Source organism: Malus domestica, chromosome 01, assembly GCF_042453785.1.
Source record: "Malus domestica chromosome 01, GDT2T_hap1".
In the NCBI taxonomy this organism is placed as follows: Eukaryota; Viridiplantae; Streptophyta; class Magnoliopsida; order Rosales; family Rosaceae; genus Malus; species Malus domestica.
The window spans coordinates 26182842-26207851 of record NC_091661.1 but is presented as its reverse complement, the minus strand read 5'-3'; the positions used below and the strand labels follow the sequence as shown (position 1 = coordinate 26207851).

The 25010-nt window shown below is 38.0% G+C and overlaps 3 protein-coding genes across 6 annotated transcripts; 2 read left to right on the top strand and 1 right to left on the bottom strand.

Annotated features, from left to right (window-relative positions):
* The first annotated feature begins 705 nt into the window (after nt 1-705).
* On the top strand, nt 706-5035 carry LOC103437548 (uncharacterized). Of its 2 annotated transcripts, XR_529706.4 has the most exons (5): nt 755-1447; nt 1870-2355; nt 3195-3707; nt 4186-4349; nt 4764-5035. XR_529706.4 is itself a non-coding variant. In XM_008376033.4 (4 exons), exons 1-4 carry the CDS (start codon nt 911-913, stop codon nt 4267-4269), a joined length of 1620 nt encoding a protein of 539 aa, XP_008374255.2. In that variant the 5' UTR covers nt 706-910; the 3' UTR covers nt 4270-4631. The 2 variants fall into 2 exon arrangements, 1 of the variants encoding a protein (XP_008374255.2); XM_008376033.4 differs by lacking the exon at nt 4764-5035 and having other exon boundaries at nt 706-1447; nt 4186-4631.
* Nucleotides 5036-19064: 14029 nt separating this feature from the next.
* LOC103426420 (putative Myb family transcription factor At1g14600) lies at nt 19065-21457 on the top strand. 3 transcript variants are annotated; one of them, XM_008364509.4, is made up of 5 exons: nt 19065-19649; nt 19773-19849; nt 20011-20047; nt 20174-20276; nt 20401-21457. In XM_008364509.4, exons 1-5 carry the CDS (start codon nt 19259-19261, stop codon nt 21014-21016), a joined length of 1224 nt encoding a protein of 407 aa, XP_008362731.2. In that variant the 5' UTR covers nt 19065-19258; the 3' UTR covers nt 21017-21457. The 3 variants fall into 3 exon arrangements, with proteins under 3 accessions (XP_008362731.2, XP_008362730.2, XP_008362732.2); XM_008364508.4 differs by having other exon boundaries at nt 19089-19649; nt 20165-20276; XM_008364510.4 differs by having other exon boundaries at nt 19090-19649; nt 20183-20276.
* Nucleotides 21458-22054: 597 nt separating this feature from the next.
* LOC103426433 (GDSL esterase/lipase At2g40250-like) lies at nt 22055-23972 on the bottom strand. Its single transcript, XM_008364522.3, has 3 exons — nt 23310-23972; nt 22569-22833; nt 22055-22414 (listed from the first exon to the last, which is right to left on the bottom strand). Exons 1-3 carry the CDS (start codon nt 23934-23936, stop codon nt 22221-22223), a joined length of 1086 nt encoding a protein of 361 aa, XP_008362744.2. The 5' UTR covers nt 23937-23972; the 3' UTR covers nt 22055-22220.
* Nucleotides 23973-25010: the final 1038 nt, after the last annotated feature.

Genomic DNA, 25010 nt, shown 5'->3' with positions numbered 1-25010 from the left:
GACAGGGGTAGAAAAGTTACCAACTTCAACCAAACTCGAATGTAGCGCAAGTCTTTTCGGTATCGCCGATCAGACTCGAATGTCTGCGCGCATTTCTGCAAGAAGCGAGGGAGCTTCTCCTTCAGAGTGCGAGGTGGGAGTGAGTCGTTCATTTTTCGAATCCCTCTGCAACCACATTGTGAAATCAAATGGGTTAAACAATAAAACGGTAACTGATAGAGAGGAAGAGATGGAGGTGGCGAGAGGGTACCTTAGCCATGGAAGAAGAGGGTCTTTGCCGGAGTAGGTTTTGATGTCGGAGATTAAGGAGGTGAGAAGATCGTTGTTGGACATGGTGGTAACGGTGGTGGAGGTGGAGGTGAAGGTGGAGGAGGGGGAGGGAGGTTTTATTTGAATTTTCGAAATAAGGGAGGAGCCGTTGCGCGCAACTCCAATTTATATGGAGTTGGATTTTTTTTTTTTTTGGTATAGATTCTGTGACAGATATTTTAGAGCTTGGCGGTGATACTGTTCATGTCTTGTAATATGAGTTGACGGTAAAGTTAATATTTCATCGACATAAGACATAATATTAATAAGTAGAAAAGTATTCCTTATGATTATGATGAAAAATATCATTAGACTTAATGTCCGTTTAAATGATTATCGTTAGACCTTATTATTTTAGACGGAAAATGAGATATACGCTTTAAATTTATCCTTAGAAAAATAAAATAAAACTTTAACAAAAAAAAAAAAAAAAAGAAATGTTCCGACCCGCGAAAGCCCAACAAAAAGAGAGCAGGCCTTCACACAATCACACCCACTGCAGCAAGTCACTGCTGAGTGGCCTTCAAAATTCATCACCGCCGCCGCTCGTTGTACTCCTTTTCCCAAACCGCCGCCCTCCACCTTCCCTAATCTCTCTCCCATGGAAAAATCCGACGCCGAAACTCAAAACGCTAACGACGACCGCGACGAGCAAACTCCCTCCAATGTCAACGGCACCGTAGACGACGAGCCCGAACCCGACGAAATCGATGACGAAATGGACGAAGAAGAAGACGAAGACGAGGAGGAGGAGCCACCTCTGCCGCGAAATCCCCTCTCCCAGGAGGCCCAGTTGCGTGCGGAGAAGTCCAAGCTAGAGAAAATGGTCCGTCGGATGTCGACCGAGCGGGTCGATCTGAGGGTCCACGACGTTCTGATCAAGGGAAATACGAAGACGAAGGAGCATTTGATCGAGGCCGAGCTGGCGGAGATTAAGAAGGCCGCCACCATGCAAGAGCTGCTCGAGGCCGCCGCAATTGCAAATGCGAAGCTTCAGAAGCTTGAAATATTCGATGCGGTTCGGATCACGCTCGATTCTGGCCCGCCGGAGCTGCCTGGAACTACCAATGTTATTGTGGAGGTCGTCGAAACTAAGAGTCCAATTTCTGGCGAAATCGGTGCTTACACGAAGCCAGCGGTACATTCTCTGTTACTATAAGTTTCGTGTATTTGTATATATTGGTTTGGTTTGCTGAATTGGTGAGATTAGGGTTTAGTACGTAGAATAACTACAGACTGTTTGGTTGCTGAGAAATTGGAGGAAATGGAAATCTGGATTGTATTAATTACTTGCACATATGGGCGTGAAATAGATGGCATGTGTTGAAAATTTTAAATCCCACATCGATACCAATATACTAGTAAAACCTATCCATATCTGCTGCTGCCAGTTTTTTTCGCTCCGAAGGATCATGATATTATGAAACTAGGAGGCGTGGTTAAGTGATGAATGAAATGTGGGAGCTAAAATGCCTAATATGTTGTGTTCTCTTATTTCTTAATTGTGAACAGATGCATAAGCATGGTATCCGTCGTGTCTTACGTGTAATGTTTTTGTAGGCTAGGTCATGGACTGCTGAAGGAACGCTTAAGTTCAAAAATCTGCTCGGATATGGGGATTTATGGGATAGTTCTTTGGCGTATGGGCCCAACCAAACGTCGGAGTTAAGTGCTGGCCTGTTTTTGCCCAGGTTCAAAGGGTTTGTAACTCCAGTGATGGCACGAGCATTCCTGCTTTCCCAAGATTGGATGGAGTTCTCTTCTTATAAAGAGCGCATGATGGGGCTCTCTCTTGGACTGATTTCATCAAAACACCATGATTTGGCATACAACCTGGGTTGGCGAACGCTAGCAGACCCATCACAATTGGCCTCGAGGTCAATAAGAAGGCAGCTCGGCCATGGATTACTTTCTTCAATCAAATACACATTTAAGATTGATAGGAGAAATTCACCTTTGAGGCCAACTCAAGGTTACTCATTTGTTTCTACAAGTCATATTGGTGGCATTGCACCTGATCATCGAAGCACGAGGTTTTTGCGTCAGGTTTAGTACACCTTCTCTTCTTTATTTTGGTTATCTTTTTTATTTTAGTTTCTTTTTAAGCCGAACTGATGAAGGGAAAGCGAAAAATATAAATTTATGTATATATGTCTTTCATGTTAAATGCTTTTGATTGTCATTCGTATACCCACCTGCTTAAGAGATCTATAAATGTTTTAACCATACTTTCATGTTTAGATAATTAGGTTACTAATGATAGAACGTTTCCTAGGATTGTCATTGCATAATGAGATGTTTCTAATATTTCTGATCTGGAACGATTCTTCTATTTCATATTCTTGAATAACAACCATGACTGCTTTTTTCTAGTAGGCCATCTTAGATACAACCTGTTCATTTTCTTGCATATTACTGACCCTCTTAACTGCTCATGTTGTGGACTTGATACATTATTCAGATACAACTTGTTCATTTTCTTGCATATTACTGACACTCTTAACTACGCATAATTAGAAGAGGAACATGAAAGAAAAACAACAAGACCATTCTTTTCTCTACCCTGTTTTTGGAAATTGACAAAACCAATATGATTGTTTGCTAATTAGTGATTTTCAAAATCTGAAAGTCTGTTATGAAGCTTTCTTTGTCCTGTAGTAAATTGTGTGCATTGTTATCTTGTGGCCTGATTCAAGGTAGTGAAAAGTGGCAACTTCTTATTGGATATATGGCCTTTTGCTTAAATCAGTTGATCTATGTTTATGGCTAAATATGGGTTTTGTTAAGAACCAAATTAAGGATTGATTTTTACCCCCTTTCCACTTATTCTCTAGACCTATTTGCTATTAAACTTATTAACTTTCTTCTCTTACTGTATGCTGCAGGAGTTTGATATTCGTTATGCAGTTCCATTAGGATTTTATCATGCTGCACTTAATTTTGGGATCTCCGCTGGAGTTATTTTTCCATGGGGGTGTGGATTCTTGAACAAGCCCTCATCCCTTCCAGAGCGGTTCTTCCTGGGTGGTGATTTCTCTCCAGTTTGCTCTGTGGGGGGCCCTACGACAGTGTGGGGATTCAAGACAAGGGGACTAGGCCCCACTGAACCAAGAAGGCATGTTGGAGATAATTCTAATCAGGAGAATTCAGAATCCCCTGGAAGAGATTCTATTGGAGGAGATCTTGCTGTTTCTGCATTTGCAGACATTTCATTTGATCTTCCACTTCGCTGGTTAAAAGAACATGGAGTGCACGGTCATATTTTCGCAGGTGCGGGGAATCTGGCAAAATTGACGGAGAATGAGTTCCAAAACTTTTCTGCCCCGAAGTTCCTTCAGTCATTTCGAAGTTCTGTGGGAGCAGGGATTGTTGTCCCTACCAAATTCTTCCGCCTAGAGGTTAGCTATTTAATCTGATTTTGAAGTAAAAATTTAAGAAAGGAAATTCATGGTACATATAATTCTTGCATCCGTGATATGTATTATATGAAGATAGATTGCATGCAGTAATGAGCATAAGGATCCTCTTTCTTCAAAAGGGTTTTCTTTCATGGTCTTATCTGCTTATATACTGGGTTGCTGCTGTTCTGGGAAAACAATCTAATTTTATGACACGGTAATTTCGAGTCAGGAAGGCTTCTGAAATCTTTGGAAAATTGTTTAAATGGATTTTGTAAATAATCTGTTCTTGTACAAGTCTCATCAGTTAAACTCCTCTGTAGGGTATACATGTGATGCATGCCTGTTTTCATTTGTGTATGTGTGTTGTTTTTCCCTGAGTTCGTATATGTGTTTGGTTCATACTTTCTATTTGGTTGCCTGGTTAGCAAGATCCCTATGATCTCAGGGTTTAACGAGCTCGTTCTTTTGTTGTCAGTGCAACTACTACTATATACTGAAGCAATTTGAGCATGACCGTGGGAAGACTGGCTTTCGCTTCAGCATCTCAGCTCCGTCATAGAATCTGGGAATTTGTTTTTTTCTTGTGATATTTGATGTTCGGCTAAACTTGAGGGCGACATAAAGAGAGCGTCGTTTGAGGTACCTGAGGTTTTTTTCCTCCTTTCGGATTGACAGCCCTGCTTATTTTCTTAGAATCTTAGTTCAGACATCGATACAAGTTTTTTGTTTTGTACTTTCAACTTTAGAGTCTAAAGTTTAGACTAAGATTTGAGGAAGCATGGTGCTTGAAGATGCACATACGGAGAAAAATAACATGAGATTTCCGGTGCTGGAACATATAAACATGGTGATGGTGATTAAAACTGTTGAGAAAATCCTGGAATTGTCATATTATTCCAATGAATATTTTCATACCATTTATTTCTCGCCTGTATGTATATCGTATCTTCTGCTGCTTGTCACGGAAACAATTTAGGAACAGAATTATGTTTCATTGCAACGAAACCCTTTGCCCGGAGACTGAGCAACTCTCTTCTTTTTTCTCTTTTACAGGGGATCAAACTCAGAAATGTTCTCGGAGCCCTTTGCAACTTTCTCTTTCACTTCATGTCGTTTTATGTCATGTGGCAATTTTGACTACACCCTTTTGGAAATTCCTGCGTCTGGATGATTTTGCAGTTACATTTTTGCCTTGTGGCGTGTTAGGGTTTTCGGGTCATTTGGACGGAGGAATTTTTGAAAGGGTGTAGTCGAAATTTAGAATTTAGATGACAAATTTTTTGGTTTGGGCTTTTTCTAATGTTTTATCCATTGTAATTCTCTTATCTTAATGGGGCTTTAGAATTTAGATGATGAAAAATAAAATGACACCTTAAAGAGAATCGGGTAGGATCAGAAATAGGGGAGGGAGAAAGACCATGCCTCTGTTTACGTCGATTAGAAAAAGGAGCCCGCCGCATCTGCAGTCTGCACCACCACAGCAGACAACTAGAGTCAATTAGTAATAATGTGGTTCAAATTTGCCCTTAGTGAGAATCGAACATAAGACCTCTCACTTACAAGTGAAGTGAAATACTACTAGGCTGTAGTACTAAACGGCGACTCATTTTCACTTTTAAATAAATCTGGTAAACATAGCCACAAACGCTTTTTATTGTCAAAAACATTTTCTTTCCAAAAGCAGTCCGAACAAACCTTTTAACCCGTAAACAAACAAACCAAAGGATGCTAATAGAGAATGGAGATCCCGCGCAAAAGAACTTTCATAATCCAACCAGATAGTGGTTTTTGCGCCTTAAAAACTTCACGCAGGCAGCACCAAACGCGAGAAGTCACCAGCGTCCCGCAGGTTCACACCAGTGGTACAATATTTTATTTGAAATAAGTGTTTGTAAACCAGAAGCTCAGTATTTAAGGAAAGTTTAGGGTTTAGGGTATGCCCAATGTCCGAGCTGGAGAAAATGGTACGGCCAAGAGCGCGAGAGGACCGTCGTGTTCTAGTGGACACCAACAGCCCGGTCGATTTCCGGTCGTTATGCAGACGGGAGCCTATGAAGAGAATTATTCATATTCCTTTGGAAGAGACTCTATTGGAGGAGATTTTGTTGTTTCGGCTTATAAAGACGTCCTTTCATTTGATCTTCCATTCCAGTTGGCTGGCTAAAAGAACATGGGGTCCATAGGCATATTCATGCAGGTGCCGGAAACATGGCAAAATAGACGGAGAACGAGTACTATAACTTTTCATTACCGAAGTTCCTTCTGTCATTCGGAAGCTCCGTAGGAGCTGCTGGGGTTGTTGTCCCTACAAATACGGCCGCCTAGAGGTTATAAGCAATATCATCTGACTGTGTAGATGACAAGCAATACATGCATGTTCTGGTTTGGGGTTTAGGCTTTGTGAAACAATTTGAGGCTCTTTGGAAGTGCTTATGAACAAGTGCCATTAGTTTTTCGATCGATATATTATGGGTTTTGTTAATTTCGAATGGGAATGCTCTTTGGAAGTGCTTATGAATAAGTGGATACTGCAAATGGTCTGCTCTTGCGAGTTCACAAGTGAACACCTTAAGATTAAGAGTAAGACATATATATGGTGAACTGCCTATTTAGTCTCTAAATTATCGATGAACTGCCTATTTAGTCTCTAAATTATCATCTCAGTGAAAATTAGGTCTCTAACTTTTTTTTTTTTGTTTTGGAAAAATCAGTCTCCAAACTAATAAAATATGTCAATTACATCTCTAGTATTAGGTTCGAAGCTATGATCTATCCAATATTTCGTCAATTTAAGTTACGTGACTTGCATGTGATCCATTTTAGAGAGTAGATAAGTAGTTTTTCATTGTTTAAGGACTTATTTTCTTCAAATAAATGGTGTATGAAGTTAACTTTGAAGGGTAGATTAGTCGTTAGATTCGCAACCTATATGCAACATCATGGGCTTATAGGCAAGAAAATGTTGGCTATATCCTTTAAAATGTGTTATGTGACTTAAGTTGACGAAAAATTAGATAAAATAGCTTTGAGTATTAATTTAAAGATGAAATTAGCAGTTTTTAATGAATTTAAGGACTTATTTTACCCAAAAAATAATTTAGGAACCTAATTTTCACTTAAGTGTTAATTCAGAGACTAATTCGGCAGTTCACCCATATACCATATAGATATACACACTGCATGACTGCATGAGTGCCTGCAGTCTACATGTTTTTGTGTGTTTTTTCTTATTTGGCTGTTTGTTCCTTGGTTTTTATGCGGTTGCCCTAGTTAGTTAATTAGCAAGATTCTTAGATTATGTTCTCAGAATTTAACAAGCTAGTTGGATTTTTGTTGTTATGCTTATAATTTACTTTATTTGAAGACTTATTACCAAAGTCCTCTGAATATTGAATATATATCGATCGTTACATCTTTTTTCTTCCTATTTCCTATCCTATATTTTCCGTCCAATCTTAATGTTGCAATTCAGGGAGCCAAATCATTATTAATATGCTTGTAATTCCTGAGTTTCCAGTCTATTTTTGTATTCAAACTTCACTACCAACCCTACAAGCAATATTGACGAAAGAATGTGAAAGGCATGACTTTGGTAACTGGTTGAAAAGATAGACACTCTTGAAAATTCGAGTTATGCAAGTGGTGAATTGTCCTTGTGGATATGAACTTCTTCTTCAACTTATTACAGCGTTTTGCATTCAAACCTTTTCATTTCTCTTCATGTAACTAAGAATATGGTGGATTGTCCCAGTGAATCTGAACTTCTTCTTCAACTTACAGTGTTCCGCATTTAAACTTTTTCCTTTCTCTTGATGTAACTAGGAATATTATTGTTGGAGAACAATTTAGAAACAAAAATAACTGAAATACAGAACTTGAAATACTTATACTTTATTACTAAAAAATAATTGCAATACAGAATGAAATTACATAATAAATACATAAATAAAATGATACTAACTTGAATGAATCAAAGGTAGAGGCTAGCGCAAAAGTTATGTCTTTCGAACATTATTTTCATTCCACTCTTGTGCTTGTGGTTCTACAACGTCTGTTAGACCAGGATACAATTACCTAATTCTACAACCCGCATTGGATTATAGAATTCTAGCGAATTGTTTTGTTCGTTTACTTTCTAGAAAGTTTGTATAGAAGAAAAGGAGGAAGAAAAAAAATGATCTATGATGGAAATGAGACTCCAGTTATATAGGCTCTTTCATACCTCTTCAAATACTTTGTGGGTGTATCTGAAGCTACACAAGAGTTGTGTCTATTAATCAAAACGTTTTTAATTAATTTTAATTAAAACTTAATTAAAATATAAAATTAATGATCTCATGGCCCTTGTCTTGATTAATAAATATTAATATTATGGTATAATCATCAAGCCTAAATTAGTCGTCAAAGCCTCAATCCCCATTCCAAATGGTCCAACACCTAATCACTAATAAAGGAGACTAAATTAATATAAGAACTTCAAGTTCCCTTGAGTTCCCCAATGTGGGACTTAAAGGAGCTCAAAACTCCAACAATTATATTGTTTACGATAAAAATGAAAAACCTTTGAGCTATAAAATCATTGGAATGTTGCCCCACATTTCTATCATACGATACATAATGCGTTAGGACGGGTAACATATCGCCTTCGCGGGCCTCACAAATTGGCAGAAATGAAAGGGAGATTAAATATACTTTGAGATTACTTAAAATATTATTAGGTTCAAAGTTATTCCTTTTGATGCATGCATGCGTTATTATAGTATTGTGTGACACCCTTTGTTATATAATATACTCAACATGCACATAGTTAATTGATTAAAGAATATGTGGTATACAGTCATATGACCTTGGACAGATTTTTCAGTTTGTTTCGGTCCGGTATACAAAAGTGTAATTCTACAATTGGTTGAAAACTTGAAAATAACAATTTTCAATCAATTATATTTGACACTTGGTGTACCGGGGTTGTACTTCAGACACATTGAAAATTTTCTCCTGACCTTGGTGAGTATTGACACACACATATATAAGCTCAGTAAATGTACGTATACGTATATCAATATTTGATATTTGGGGATGGTATTGTGGCATATATAATTAAGAGTAATAATAATTAATTTGTTTTCCGACCAATAGAAATACTAAATGAGGTGCTTAAAATATGATTAATTAATTTAGTGCCCCTAACATGGACAACGTTCGTGATAAACTCTTAATAATCAACTATTACCTATATAAAATAATAATGATATATAAACACACTAACTACCTGCTAAAATGCTCTCTTATTAGATGGATTGTGGTATGTGAGACTTATCAATATTAGAAAGTGTCAACAATTAAGTTAACTTTCTGTCTAAATAACATTACATATAGTCAATTACATTGAATTATGTTAATTTTTTTCTAGAAAACTTCGACGGTATGAGAGAATTTTATTAATATAAAAAAAGGATACACCTAGTCAGGAGGAGACATAAACCTAACCCCTCATAATACAAGAAAAAAATGATAAACAAAAGATACATGAAAAGAAGGGGGGACATAAACCTTACCATTCTAGAAACAAAAACAGCAAAAATACAAAAAAAAAAAAAAAAGAGGGGAACATGAAACCTAACCTCTCTAAAGCTGAACCTAAAGGTCTAAAACTGCAAAACAGCCACATCACAAGGTTAAGAAAAAAACAAGAAGTGAGTCAAACCTGTATGTCGAGATGCACATTAATTTGAGAAGTGGAAGCCAAGCAACATGGTCTGAAAACAAAGCAGCATGGATCGCCATTGGAGGAGAAATATGTCATACTAAAGTTGGAGAAGACAAGCCCATATTAGCAAAATTGTCCGCAACTACATTGCCTTCGCGACATATGTGAGAGGCATAGAAAGTCATCTTCTGAATGCGGTCCAAACAGATAAACCATTGCGTATGAAGAGGCCAAGGAGAATCAAAATCAGTCGATTGGAGGGCAGAAATAACTAGAATTGTTTTAATACAAAATTGAGAGACTTGAAAGAAGTTGAGAGTTGTATACATTAGTTATTGTAGCACATTGGGTTAGCCGAATTGATTAGAACAATGTGCTCCAACTTGCACTAAAATTCGTAAGTTAATGTAGGTTATTTTATCATTTGTCAAAACGATACAAAAATAATTTTCGAGTCTTTGTTGATTTTTTTTTCCTTCCTATTTTTCTTTCTGCAACACACACATGATGATGATGATGATTGCTTATTATTAAATTAGGTAGATGAGAAAAGGACAGACATCCTCATCTTCAAGCAAATCGATCCGCATAAAAAGGATCACGAGTTTTCATGCAAGAAAAATAAATCAACAATTGCAATAACAAAACTGAAAAAAGAAGAAGAAAAACATAAAATATAACCGAGGTACTCTTGGGCGTTGACTTATAATTCATCATATGGAGTAGGTGATGGGTGCTGCCGAATCTTTCAGACAAACCTCTCTTCCTCCTCTATTTTAATAGTTTTCACAGGCCAAACCAGAACCCTTCATGTCCATGGAAATGTCATGTGCACAAAAATAGATATATAATGTTGTTTTGGAAAACATTATAAAGAATATTTATAATATATCTGGCCTTGTAGTAATTAATAAGGGTAATGCTTCCCTCGTTTTTATTAGTAAGGAGGAAATTCATCATCTCCTTGTAACGTGTGTTTATTGAGAATATGCTATTTGTTATAATAATTGTCAATTTGTATGCACATCTGTAGGCTAAGTGGTTGCAAAATCGAACTGCTTTAAAAAAAAAAAAAGATGATCTTTAAAATCTGAGAAAGATAATAAACGATTTCAAATAAGACATTTGAATACCAAAATGATGCCACAGTAAAAGAAATAACGAGGACTTTCTTCCTTACTAGAAATGAGAAAAGTATCATCCAGGTTGTAATTACTAATTCTCACTTTCCTCGTTTTCATTTAAAGTAAACTGTAAACGATTGTGATGGTGGATGAACTTTTTTGAAGAGGCATACCTAGCATTTCTTTGACGGCTGTGATTTCTCTCAGGATGCTTGTGATGAGTGAACACTTTAGTCTTTAGTGGTTACATATTATTATGATGAATTGATGATATATATATATATATATATATATATATATATATATATATGTATGTATGTATGTATGTACATATGTATATGTATATCATATGCAGTGATTCATCATTATATATACATATGTTTTGTTGTAAGCTTGCATTAATGAAGGTTACAAGTTACACGAGGCCAGAATATTTGGTTTCTGTTTATACCATATTTAGGGCCTCGTATTTAGACCTCGTATAAATACTCAAGGGACTTAAATGTAATTATGTAATAAAGGAAGGGGCAAATATGTAATAAGTGAGGAGTCCTTATTCTATAAAATGACCCCTCACCCTCACAATTAAGGGAGGCCAATTCCTAAGGCTCATCTCCCCTCTCAAAGCTCTCACTCTCATAGCTCTCTCTCTCTCTCTCAAATAAATACATAATCAGTGTGGACGTAGCCCAAACCTTGGGGTGAACCACGATACATCTTGTGTCATTTACATTACTTGCAGATTCACGGCCGGATTTACGTTGTTCCAAAACCTCCGGTTTTGTGCATCAACATTTGGCGCCGTCTGTGGAATCGACATGAAAAGCTATGTCGGTTCTTTCTCAATTTTTCACCTCCGCCATGGATTTGCAAAACCCACACAGGGACACCAAGTTCATCTTTTTCTCTCTCCAAACTACACACAAACGCCATGCCTGAAGCACCAAAGAAATTTCCACATGCCACGGAGGACTATAACCTCAAAGATTCACCGCGGTGCGCGAACACCTCCATTTCCAAAACTCAGACTTCTTCTTCTTCAGACTCTCAAACAGATTGAAGATGGCGGTTGATGCTGCAATAGTAACAGCAGACGGCGAATTCCACAACCACGTACCAAAATGCCCGGTATCATACTTTCTGCTTCATCCTCCACCACATTCCTCACCGCTCCAATTCTCTCCGCCACATCCTATCCTAAAACGTCGACACGTGTAAAATCTCAGTTGATTCGCAGCGTCGAGAATGGACAGGGCATCGCTGTTGTCCGATGCCGTTTCGTACATCAATGAGCTGAAAAGCAAGGTGGACAAGCTGGAGTCGCAAGTGCAGAAAGAGTACAAGAAAGGGAAAGTCGAGATCGGCGACATCTTGGACGATCAGAGCACCATGACGTCGGTGAAGCAAACACGACTGACCTTTTACACCAACACCACCTTCAACTCCCTTTTCTCCGCCTTCGATGAGCTCGACGAGGCCGTCGTCATCCACGACAAGGCCACTGAAAAATCAAAAGGGCTATGGCTTCGTCACGTTCAAGCACGCCAGCTTGGCCCTCCTGTCCCGTAAAGAACCGAGCAAGAAAATCGAAGGCATAGTCGGCCCTCCTTCACCCCATTCCCATTTCACTCTCTGAATTTCAAACCTCCATTCCCAGAGCAGAATCCATGAATTTGGAAGGTCAGTTTGGAAGGTGATCAAGAATGACAAAGGTATACCTAAACACTGCAAATGTCAACATTGTCCCCACCTGCGAGCCTCGGAGGCTCAAGAGCTCTGACTCCGACGACGAAAACGTAACGGTCCTGATGGTGTGGAAGAAGTTCTTGCTGTTGAGCTCGTCCTCATATAGAACAAGTGCGAGATCGTCCTCATGGACGCCTCCGGCGAACCTCTCCTCACCACCCATCGCAAGCGGAATCTATAGCAAACAGAAGATTCAGGTTCTGGGAAGATTTAGGTTCAAGTTCTTTCGACTCCGCGGCAAACGGAAGCCACGTAGCGTCTTTTAATTCCCATCCAGTCCTCCAGGATCTCTCAATGGGAAAATTAGCACATATTTCTCCTAGCTCTCCGACTCGTAACTTTCCGATACGGATAGATTCACGACAACCAACCGATTGAAGGTTTTGATTCGAAATCGATTGAGGGATTGAGATTGAGATTAGCATTGAGGAATCAGGTGCGGAAATCGAATTTGAATGGCTGCTGCTGCGGCTTGCAGACGGGTCGCCCAATTGGGCACCCGGTCGGGGATCAGATTATCAAGTTTCGGAGGGCCCAGTGGTGCTTCGAGAATGGTGTCTCCGTCGGTAGAGTACATGCATTTGGATTGCAGGCTGACTTCTCAGCTAATCAAATCAAATGGAAAACGGTTATTTCTCGTCGGTTTGGAATATTTTGAAACCACTATTCGACCCACCAGAAAGGGTAAGATGAGGAACATGAAAGGACCTGGATTTGTTTTGCAGATTAATTAAGCTGGTCATTGGTCTTGGATCTTTTCCAAATATTGAATCTTTTCTTGAGCAGCAAAGATAAAGAATGTCAGGAGATATGATGCTGATCACAGTGTTCTCAAAGTCACAGATACAGGGTGGGCTTCACGTGAAGGTGACGATGAAGCTGCAACTTTTGTGCACAGACAGGAGCAAAAGCAAAAGCAAAGCAACCATGCCATATCTTCAGCATTAAAGGAGCCACGTGCTTCACCCAGGCCACGAGAGCCCCTACCACGATGTTTTCTATTTCTGTCACGATTACCCCTGTTGCCCTTAATCATGTCATCAAACGACATATCCAAAGCAGAAAGCAGAAAGAAAAGAGAAAGCAAAAGTGAGGAATAAACACCCACCAGAATGATGTGATTTACCTTTTTGACAGATGTATGATGTAATTTATTTTTCTTATCTCTCGGAGACATCTATATAAACCCCATCAGAGGGTAATAATACCAAAAAAAATAAAAAAAAGGCAAAGCCCAAAATAAATGGGCTGGAATGTTGTGTAGAGGGCGAAGGCCCATAAGCCCAAAATAGCTTCAACCAGGTGATTAAAAGTACGCCAAGTACTCCAAAATTATTCGGCAACTTCCCGCTATTACCACCAACCAAGTGATCAAAAGTACGCCCAATACTCCACAATTATTCGGCAACCTGCCGCTATTACCACCAACCAGGTGATCAAAAGTACGCCCAGTACTCCAAAATTATTCGGCAACCTGCCACTATTATCACCAACCAGGTGATCAAAAGTACACCCAGTAATCCAAAATTATTCGGCAACTTACCGTTATTACCACCAACCAAGTGATCAAAAGTACACCTAGTACTTTAAAGTTATACATAAGCATTACTCATGTCAATTATACATAAATATACATGAGTATTACTCTTGTCAATCATACATAAACATTCATGAGCATCACTCATGTCAACATTCATGAGCATCACACATGTCAACATCCATGACCATCACTCATGTCAATCAACATAAACATTCATGAGCATCACTCATGTCAATCAGCTTCAAAAGCTCAATTTATAAAAGCTTTAGCTTCAAAAGCTTCATTTACAGAGCTCTTTTGAAGCTTCATTTACAAAAGCTCTAGCTTCAAAAGCTTCATTTACAGAGCTCCAGCTTCAAAGCCTCACTTGCAAAGCTTCACCTACAAAGCTTCAATACATAGATTCAATTTGAAGTCTCCAGCCAATAGACTCTATTGACTGAAGACTTGGGGGACTACATTATGTACCATATATTGGGCCTCATGAAAAATACTTGAGGGACTTAGCCCATTATTTATGTATTGAGGAGCAACCCTTATTCTATAAAAGGGACTCCCTCACTTTCATTAGAGATCACCCATTATTCATGTACTGAGAAACGAGTCCTTATTTTATAAAATGACTCCCTCACCTTCATTAAAGAGTAACGCCGCCAGCTGATCAACAGCCTCGCCACAAGCATCACTCCTAACCCATCACTTATGTATTGAGGAGCGAGCCCTTATTCTATAAAAGGGACTCCCTCACCACCATTAGAGAGCATCGCCGCCTGCTGAGCAACCGCCTCGCCGCGAGCATCCCCTAGCCCACCATTTATGTATTGAGGAGCGAGCCCTTATTCTATAAAATGGACTCTCTCACCTTCAACGCCACAAGTCGAACCAACCAAGGCAACATAAGCCACGAGCATAGCAGCCTCGCAGCGTGTGCTACTTCTAGTTGAGCATCATTTCAGGTTGAGCACCGCCTCATATCGAGCATCAGATCAAGACAACATCTAGTTACTTCGGCTCACACATGGACTGAATTTCAAGTCTTCAGCCAAAAGACTCTCTTGATTGAAGACTTGGGGGACTACTGTTTATACCATATTTAGGGCTTTGTATTTAGACCTCATATAAATACTCGAGGGACTTAAATGTAATTATGTAAAAAAAGAAGGGGCAAATATGTAATAAGTGAGGAGTCCTTATTCTATAAAAGTACCCCTCACCCTCACAATTAAGGGAGGCCAATTCCTAAGGCTCCTCTCCCATCTCAAAGCTCTCACTCTCAGAGCTCTCTCTCCCTCAAATAAATACATAATCAGTGTGGACGTAGCCCAAACCTTGGGGTGAACCACGATACATCTTGTGTCATTTACATTACTTGTAGATTCACAGTCGAATTTACGTTGTTCCAAGACCTCCGGTTTTGTGCATTAACAGTTTCAGTTCAAATATTTTGAGGTCAATATTTGTCATGCATGCCCGGCCTTATTTATAAGGAACTTATGGGTATGATATTGCAAAGGTTTAAAGACGATGTATGAAGTTGTAACTACATCCAAATTTAAGAGTGCAAAATATACTCATAATAATAATATGTGTTAATCGGTTAATGCATGTAAATGAAAGATAGGATATTCTTTCTTCAAAGTCGAAATCCTCTCATGAATCTCTGTGCTCGGAGCTCAATGATATAGATCCGGATTGTTGAAGAGAGAGAAAGAGGATTTGGATCCTTAGTTTGTATGAGGTGAGCCAATAAAATAGGCTAATTAAAGACCACATGATTTAAAATGAGTGATCCGGATTTTCTGTCCATCAGCCCCAAACACAGAAATGGGGAAAGAATCTTAATTCCTTTCTTCTAAACACATGTCATGAGCAGACGACCTAAACTTCTTTTTTATTTTGATAAAGCCAGGTACAAGCACAGGATTCTTATAGCTTCACAGGTCGCGTGCAAACCACTGTTTCTTTCTTAACTCAAAGTTGACTACCAGTTTCCATGTGGTCTTTAGCTCTTAATCGACATGACAACGTTAACAGGAGACATCAATATATTAATCTGAATCCAAAATGTTACAGTTGATCCTTTGGCCAAATAAAAAAAGAGATGCTAATCATATAATTCGTAACACAAATTACACTAAGACGAAGATGAACTATAACTTATAGCAAAAATCTACAAATGTTATTATTTATTAACAAAAAAAAAAGAGTATATCTTATGATTAGTATAAAGTACTAAGCACATAGGAACTAGATTTGGAAATGACAACTTTATGTAACCTGTATGGCTGTATATAAAGGAAATCCCCGTCTTTTTTTCCTTCTTTTTGGGTATAGTTTGTGTCACAACCCGTCCCGGGATTTTATTTATCGAGGACGTGAAATGACAGGATTACCCTTAGCGGGTACTAAGGTATGTGTATGGGACATATAAACTGGTTTAAACATATACTCTCCTAAAATCTTGGAAATATATTTAAGGTTTGATAAAAATTGGTTTGTAAATTTGTGTGGTTAGGGATTGAAGTTGGTTTTGTTTGGATGGACCACACACATCCACGGGACACTCCAATTTCCTCCCCGTGCCTTTTCTCTCTCCTCTCCGTTCAGTCTCTCTCTCTCTCTCCCTCTCGAACGTACGGACCAACATCATAAAACCCTGAAACTTCGTGGATCGAGGATTTTGAAGGCACCATCGTGCTCGTGAGGACTCTACGAACTCAAAGATACCATTTTCAGGTAAGAAATCCTTCGTTTTCACGCTGAAAAATCGAGGTCCGAGTTTGGCACTATTCATGAACTTTGTGTTGGTTGATTTTTAGGACAATCCAAGCTTATAGTGAACTTAGTGAGGTCCTAAGCAAGCTCGGAGTACCTAGTTGGAAGGTTTTGGACGTCGGCATCGTCGAGTTCGAAGTTGGCCGGTTTTCTTGGAAATTCTCTGGTGAGATTTCATGATTTTTAGAGCCTTAAAGTAGTGTAGCGTGATTATACATGTTTAGGGCTTCATTTTGATATAAAATGCGTGAAAAATGGTTGAGAAACGAATGAGAACAAGGTGTTTGAAAATTTCCCAGATTCCGGCCACTGAAAAAACCAGTCCGGCGAGCCCAAGGTAGGAGACGCGCGTGGGGGGAGCGTGAACCCGTGCCCTTCCTGGCGCGTGGGGGTGCGTGGCAAGCCCAAAAATTTTTCTAAAAATTTCTCAACGTCCATGACGTCGAATAGGTCGATGTGGTATATTCATATACCTAAATTGAGCACCGTATGAGAAGTTATTTCGAATTGTTGGTTATGTGTATGAAATTAACGTTTTTATAGTTGTTTCGCATATAGGTGACACCTATCTCGAGGACGAGCGCATCCAGGGACGTCACGGGGGTTACGACCCATCGACTTACCAATGAGTGGGCATTGTTTTCTATATATACCTATATACTATTGATTTTGCCCAGAAATCGAATTTAAATGAAATGCGTTATGAAATGAGTTTTGGAATGCCATGCATAGAAATTATATGAATTATATGATTGGTATATGATGCATATATGTGACATGGTGCTATGGACGCACAGGTGAGTATCAGGTGAGTTTTATGTTGTTCATGTGATTTATTAATGATGTGAATTGTGTTGAGAGCTCATAACCTGCACCCCTGGTGTTAGTGCTTATGTTATTCACCCTGCATCACACGCTCACCTTGGATCCAAGTAGATGCTAGTCGTACAGACCACTAGAAGTGGTTCCGACATGCCAGTCGTACAGACCATTAGAGGGGTTCCGACTGGTAGGTGACTTTAGATTATGTGCACAGATGATTGATGAGAGAAGCACTAGAGCGTATTATTTCACCATCTTAGTCGTACAGACTACTATAAGTAGTTCCGACTTATGTGCAGTGTAGTGCCGTATAGGTCACAGTTGGTGACTCCGGCTGGATGAGATATTGAGCTATAGAATCAGCCGTACAGGACCACTGTAAGGTCTCCGGTTGATTTATTATTTCACCTTAATTATATTGATGCATTCATATTATATTTTGGCATATGGCATGGTATGGCATATTCTTTCTGAAAAACGTTGAAGGATTGTGATTTGAGCTTTTGATGATATATATATGTTTATATACTATTTTCCGGGGAAGTATACAGGTTTTACAGCGAGGGGATATAATTGTTGATAAATGAGTTGTTTTGAAAAGCTTTATTTTCGCCCACTCACGTTTTCAGTTTTGTGCCCGTCTAGGTTGTAGATAGCAGCGTTGGTGGCTCACGAGGAATTTCACGGCGTTCTGACAGACTACCTAAATGTAGGACTCACCTGCGGGTGTTGTAACTTAATTATAGTCCTACTTGACTACACCTAGGCTTCTATGCTCTATTTATGTGTGTTTAACACTCTTGCATTATCGTTGGAAGTTATTGCTTTTAGTTGGCTTTTATTTGTTCGTATTTCTTACCTTATCGTTTCTGCTTGCACTTATGGTTACGTCACGCTCACGTGACGGCCAGCACGCCCTGATTTCTGGGTCGGGGTGTGTCAGTTTGCACATATATTAAATAAATTATTATTCTCATTTCGATTATTAACAAACTCCCATGGAGTTTGGTAGGTAATGAGTTCTACTATACCAATAAGCATGTAACCATTTGGGTAAATAATTTGAAGTATCCATGTACTATATATTGTGTGTGTGTGTGTGTGTGTATGTATGTATATATGAGTTATATATGATTCAGAAAGTAATATATGATTCCAAAATACACGCTTTTAATATATATTTTGAAATTCATTTTGTAGGGCCAACTTCATAATGTATTTCAACGATTCAAACTATCTATGTTTTAGTGCATCATTCATAGATTTTCCTTGCAAAAAATTAGAGAAATCCAAAATCGTTAAGATAGACGGTTGGATTGTTGATATATATTACGGAGTAGACTCCACAAAAACATGTGTCAAAAGCGTGTGTCTCTAAATCCTAACCCTATATGTGTGTGTAGAAACATGTTATTAGCACTCTTAAAAAAGTCATTATCATCCCATTTTATGTATATTTTCTTCCTTGTATTTTTACATATTCAAAGTGCAGTATGAGTGTTTTAAAGTATTGATAAAGCTCTCATGTATCTATATATATACGTACATGAAAGCTTGGACAAAATTTGCATCATATATGCAAGGCTCATATAATATTGTATAATGTATATAGAGAGAAGAAGAGAGAGATAGAGAGAGAGAGAGAGAGAGAGAGAGAGTGAGACGTTTAAATACTTTATTAATAATATCATGTATTTGTCATAGCTAGCTATAGCTAGCCAGGACATATAAAATTTCCATCTCCAATTTCTCCATTCTTGTAAGTGCTAGCTCAACTGCCTATAGCTAGCTTGTATGCAAAGAATGGATCTCCCCAAACATCAAAGATCACTTCATGGTTAAAGAGAAATATGATGAATTCAAGATCTGGCCATCACTTGCCCATCAATACCATATTATTGGGAAGCAAAACATAAAGAGATTAGGGATGAAGAGTGAAAGCACCAGTATGGAAGAAGTTTCTAAATCAAGCCCTTCTACCAGCAAGAAGGAATACGATCATGAAGACGATGAGGGTGAAGAGGATGAGGTGGATGAAGATGGCCTTCAGCTGAGCAATAACGGTGTCAGCTCCAGCAATAGCACCATTGACGAAAACCATGAAAAGAAGGGAGCTTCTGGATCTGTAAGGCAGTATGTTCGTTCCAAGACATCGCGGCTTCGATGGACACCTGATCTCCATCTTCGCTTTGTTCATGCAGTTGAAAGATTAGGTGGACAAGAAAGTAAGTTTAGTGCATATGATCAAAGCTAGGTTTTGTGATTAATTTATGAGATTAGCCTAGCTTCCCCGTCAGTTCCTGTTTCCTAATTAATGAAGTATTAATAATTGTGTTTTAATGGTGCAGGAGCAACTCCTAAGTTGGTTCTTCAATTGATGAATGTTAAGGGTCTTAGTATAGCTCATGTCAAGAGCCATCTTCAAGTAATTGATTTGATCCAGATCGATTTCATGATCTTTTGTATATTTTCTCTACTAAGTGTACTATCTATAAGAATCAGTACTATGAATAAATATAAATTAAGGGTTCATATATATCTGATTAGTATTTTTCTACATTTTCTGGTTTTGATTCTAATCATCAGATGCATAGGAGCAAGAAGATGGAAGACCCCAATCAAGGTGAACAAGTTAACAAATTGCACACAGGCTCACCTACTCTTCCAAAAACTAATACGAAAGTTAGGGTTTACATATTTACAATCTCTTGAGAGATCTTGCTTTCTTATTATGTGACAGTTTTGACAGATCATGCAGGATTTTTTATGGAAGGTGGAGATAACCAACTTTACAACCTTACTCAACTCTCCATGCTACAAAGCTTAAAAAAATGGCCTTCTTCCGGATTAAGGTATGAAATAGTTCTCTTAATTTTACTGTTTAATTTTGAACAATTTATAAATAAAGTGTTTTTTAGTCTTTCATTTTTCATTGAATCCTGATAGTAACCATTTCAATCTTCATTTTTGTATTAGATATGGTGCTACAGATCATTCCTCGTGGCAAGGCCGCCACCACCACCACCAGATATACGGCCCATACCGTTCAAGTAGGACTACTGCACTACTTGATCATAATACCAGAAATATTGAACTTTATGGTTCAGTTGCTGAAAGAATACTTGGAAGCAACAATAACAATATTAGGACTACTTCAGCAAATCAGTTACATACAAATCTTCCATCTCCCAACCCTGGACAAATCACTTGGAGAAGGCATCAAATTACTCGGGATGAGTCATGTCAAACTGTGATCCACAGGCCATGCCAAGATCATCATAGTTGGAGTGCAGCGATTCGAGATCATCAAGGGCAAAACATGCTGAAAAGAATGGCTTTCGACACAGACAACAGTGACTTGGATTTAAATCTGTCACTAAAAGTTCCACCAAAACATGGTCATGGATTCGGAAAAGGTTTACAGTGTGGTGGTGATAATCATCAAAAACTACACATGGGTTGTAGTTTATCTCTCTCTTTGTCCTCGTCGTCATCTTCGAAACTTGGCGTGAAGAAATTAGAAGGTACTACTGGTTACGGTGACAGCAAGCACGGGAAGAACATGGCAAGTACTCTGGACCTCACTCTATGAATGAGACAATATTATTCTAAGTGAGATCTTGAGGTACTTTCCAAAATTAAATTCAAACAAATTAATGAATTTTGAACTTGACCACTGTCATATTCTACCGTCACAAAAAAAGGTAATGATGTCAACTCTTTCGTTGTTCGATCATTTGATTTTGTTGTATATGTAATGTCTTGTATCGATCCATGATATATAGATAGCAATATTATTAGCAAATGATTCAAAAACTGGGGAATAACGAGGTATAAACAGACGAATGTGTTTTTTGGCATTACCAAATATGCACAGTTTGGTGGTCATATATGTACATTGTTTTGAGAGTTTTTAGGTTCCTATTTCTTGGTCTCTTTGTTTTATTAGTTTTTAGGTCAATAAAAAACCAAAATCTTGGTGCTTGATTAAGAACAATATTTCTTGGAAATCCAAAATTTATTAACTTTTATATGTTATCTCTGAAACCATATGTTCCTGCAAATAATATTAACATTAATTTTCCTCATGAAATTTCGTTTTAGATCACATGAATTGTCTTTCGTTTAGCCAAAACACAAAAAGGAATTACTATATGTCTCCTATTTTGTAGGCTACAGTTAGCCACATTTGATGTCAAATGTATTGAAATTCTCAACATGTATGATTACGGGATCGTTTGGAAATACTTTTAAAATGACTTAAAGAAAATAGTTTTGGGTTCTAAAAGCATTTGAAGTGCTTTTCTATGATTCACTTGTGTCTTCACTAAGGATTGATTGCAAAAACATTTTTATCGAAAGCACTTTCGGTCATGTTAAAACACTTTCAACGAGCCCTACGTTGTAAACCCAATGTAAGTAAATATGCTCCTGATCTATATTAGTATTATTTTCTGCAGACTATCTGATGCTAGGTTTTGCTTTAGAACTTATGTTGCATCTTGAGTACATGTTTCATTTTTTTATACAACAATATATTGAAGGCAAATTATTGAGCAACATTTTTTCTTTAACACAATCCTTATATGATTACATGCTTCAAAAGTAACCAAGGATTATTTCCCCCAAAAAAAAGTAAAAGCTAACCAAATTTATATTATTTCAAAACTTGAAAAAAAGGAAAAGAATGCATTCTTGGATCGAACTGATTGTGCGATATATATCCTGCCGTATTTACCTTGTCCAAGTTACTAATTACGAGAAAAAAGAAAAAAAATTGATCAATCCATATCCAGTCAAGCAGTAAGGTACGGCAAGACCGTCTTCTCTGATATGTCAGCAAGAACTTTGTATGCTGCTTGGGAAGGATGCATGGCATCCCAGAACAAAAATTTAGAAGGGTCTGGACACGTCAGTGAAAGCTTCCCGCACATTGGACCCAACTCTACCATCCCTGTTCCACAGCATCCTGCATGTGTTTGCACAAACCCTACACACATATATCAAGTATTAAAACAAAATGAAATCAATAAAAAATTAAGCACAGAAAATCAAAGAAAACATATATATATATATATATGTATATTAGGTATGTAAAAATAAAATGATAAGAAGCGTGACAATATTCAAAACCATGTACTTACCATATTTAGATGGGTTATTGAACATGTCCAAGATGGGATGGTAGGTGTCGAAGTAGGCGAGCCTGGAACCGGGGAGGGAGGCTTGCAATCTTTGGATGAGGCCTTGGAGGTTGGTGTTGTAAGCCTGAGAGTCCTTGTTTTGCTGCTCCACGCACACACGCCGAAGCCCATTGAAGATGCTGCCAATGGTCAGCTGCATTGGCAGACATCCAATTGGCGGAAGACCCGCCACCTGGAATCTCCTCGCTCCCCTCTTATGTAGGTTCTGCCATGCATATCATGAATAACATTATAAGCATAGCATGTCGAAGGTAGTGTTATTAATTTATCTAAATTATAAGTTATAACATCAACATGCAAAATTATAACAGTAAACCCTACCTTAATTAGACAACCCCTTAGATGTTCCCCTTTAGTAATGACAATCGATTAATGTAGGCCAAACATAAGTAGCTAGTTGTTAATTGGTTGTACATACCAAAATTAAATACCATGTTGGTAGATCTAAGTTGATCTTAGTTACTATCAATTAAGTTTAATTAAATTTTAATTTTTTTTAGGGAAAGGACTTGCACGAATAATCATGCATGCACACAAAACATTAGAATCATAGACTCAATTAACCATCATAATCATGCATGGCTAAAATTACAGCAAAAAACCTAGGATTTGATTGTAACACCGCTAGTTAATATTACTAATTCACCAGGTCACTTGATTAAGGGTTACTTAATTATATACCTGAATGAACGACCCGAGTCTTTTGAGAAGAAAATCCTGGTACCCTGAAGGTGAAAACTCAATTTTCCTCCGTGTAACAGGTACATCGTAGAGGTTAAACACCATGTCATTAGTCCCAACACTAATCACAAACACAGCGTTGTTGACAATCTCACTACAATTCTTCTCCCCAACAGTTCTCCTCATCCTCCTCAACGCTTCATCAAAGTCCTCCAACTGCCTCGACAAACTCGTAGCCTTCGACACGGCCAAGGTCAGATCATCCAAACCGCTACCACCTGACGCGAAACTGACACCGGTGAGCAAGTCACGGTCAGTCAGTCTCCGGTCACGGTAAGCGGTCAACAAGTCCTTGAGGCCAAGTTTGGAGACCATGAAGTCCGTTGATAGTTTTCCATTGGAAAACCTTCCCGTCGGGACGTGGTTTGGCAAGTCCCGGCCGTACGGACGGTGGTCACTTTTGAAAAGGGTGAATGGGAGGCGGTTGTTGTTGCCCGAATCCAACGTTGAATCGCCTAAGGCGAAAACGGCGGATACAGGCGGAGATGCGGTGGTTGGGATTAGTAGAGATAGAAAGGAGGCCAAAGAGAATAAGAGTAAAAAGAGGACGGTGGTTTTTTGCTCCATGATTAATGTGTTTAATTTCTTGGAAAAATGAAGACGCAATTAATTACGAAATCTGTTAAAAATGGATTCCAAATGTATTAATTTATATAGAGTTTGAGATGATTGAGTTTGGATTTGATTAAAAAAAATTTAACCTTAATTAGCTAGAGTGTAAAAGGAGCTGGCAAACCCTAACATAACACATGCACTAATTAGAATTTTTACAAAAATGGAAAAGTCTATGCTAGTACTTCCATATTAAACCAAATTTTAATTATCGACCGTCGGATCAGTCTATAGCGTAAAGATTAAAAGAATTTAAACGTTAAAACTGGAAATAAATATTTTTTTTAGTGTTTAAAAATTGTTAAAATGGGAAAATAAAAATAAGTTTTATCTAAATCGGTTTTTAACATCTCATATTAACCGGAAGAAGCTGAAAGGTGAAAGTACTATTCTTTGGACGGAATAGTTTTCCAAATTAGTCTTTTCAGTCAACTTTCATCTCTTCATCCTTTGCTCATTTTTGGGTTAGATTTTTCAATTTGCTCGAAATACGAGATAGTACGGCATATCTTATTATATAATTAGAAGAAAACTTTCTTTATCAAATTTTCCTCAAATTGATTAATAATATGTGTTTCCGAGTCTCCTGACTTGTATTTTGAGCACATAGAAAAATCTCTCTATTGTAAGAGAGAGTAAAGAACTAAGAAGAAGGGAAGATTTGTAGACGGAAGATAATAATTTTATGGGTAAGTTACATAAGACTACCTTAACTATTGGGCTAGTCACAATTTCATACCCCATCTTTAAAAAATGTCAATGTCATACTTCATCTTACAAATTTGTTACAATTTCATACATTCAGTCAGTTTATTTGTCAATTCTTCTGTTAAATAATGATATGGCTTGAGACGGAGCCCACTCTCTATTAAAATATTAAAAATTAATTAAATGTTAAAAACTAAAAAAATAAAATCTTTTTTTTTAGGAAAACTAACGAAAAGTCCAAAAAAACTTCTCTTTTAAAGAAAAGCCATTTTTAAAGGTATAGTGAATAGTGCCAGTTAAAGGTAAAAATGTGATTTTTCG

Coding starts and splice junctions, on each gene's coding strand:
- LOC103437548 (XM_008376033.4), top strand. CDS start 911: ATGGAAAAATCCGACGCCGAAACTCAAAACGCTAACGACGACCGCGAC. Junction 2,356..3,194: donor GCACGAGGTTTTTGCGTCAG/GTTTAGTACACC, acceptor TGTATGCTGCAG/GAGTTTGATATTCGTTATGC. Junction 3,708..4,185: donor CCAAATTCTTCCGCCTAGAG/GTTAGCTATTTA, acceptor TTTTGTTGTCAG/TGCAACTACTACTATATACT.
- LOC103426420 (XM_008364508.4), top strand. CDS start 19,259: ATGGTTAAAGAGAAATATGATGAATTCAAGATCTGGCCATCACTTGCC. Junction 19,650..19,772: donor AAGATTAGGTGGACAAGAAA/GTAAGTTTAGTG, acceptor TTAATGGTGCAG/GAGCAACTCCTAAGTTGGTT. Junction 20,048..20,164: donor GATGGAAGACCCCAATCAAG/GTGAACAAGTTA, acceptor ATTATGTGACAG/TTTTGACAGATCATGCAGGA.
- LOC103426433 (XM_008364522.3), bottom strand. CDS start 23,936: ATGGAGCAAAAAACCACCGTCCTCTTTTTACTCTTATTCTCTTTGGCC. Junction 22,834..23,309: donor GACTCGGGTCGTTCATTCAG/GTATATAATTAA, acceptor TATGCATGGCAG/AACCTACATAAGAGGGGAGC. Junction 22,415..22,568: donor CAATAACCCATCTAAATATG/GTAAGTACATGG, acceptor ATATGTGTGTAG/GGTTTGTGCAAACACATGCA.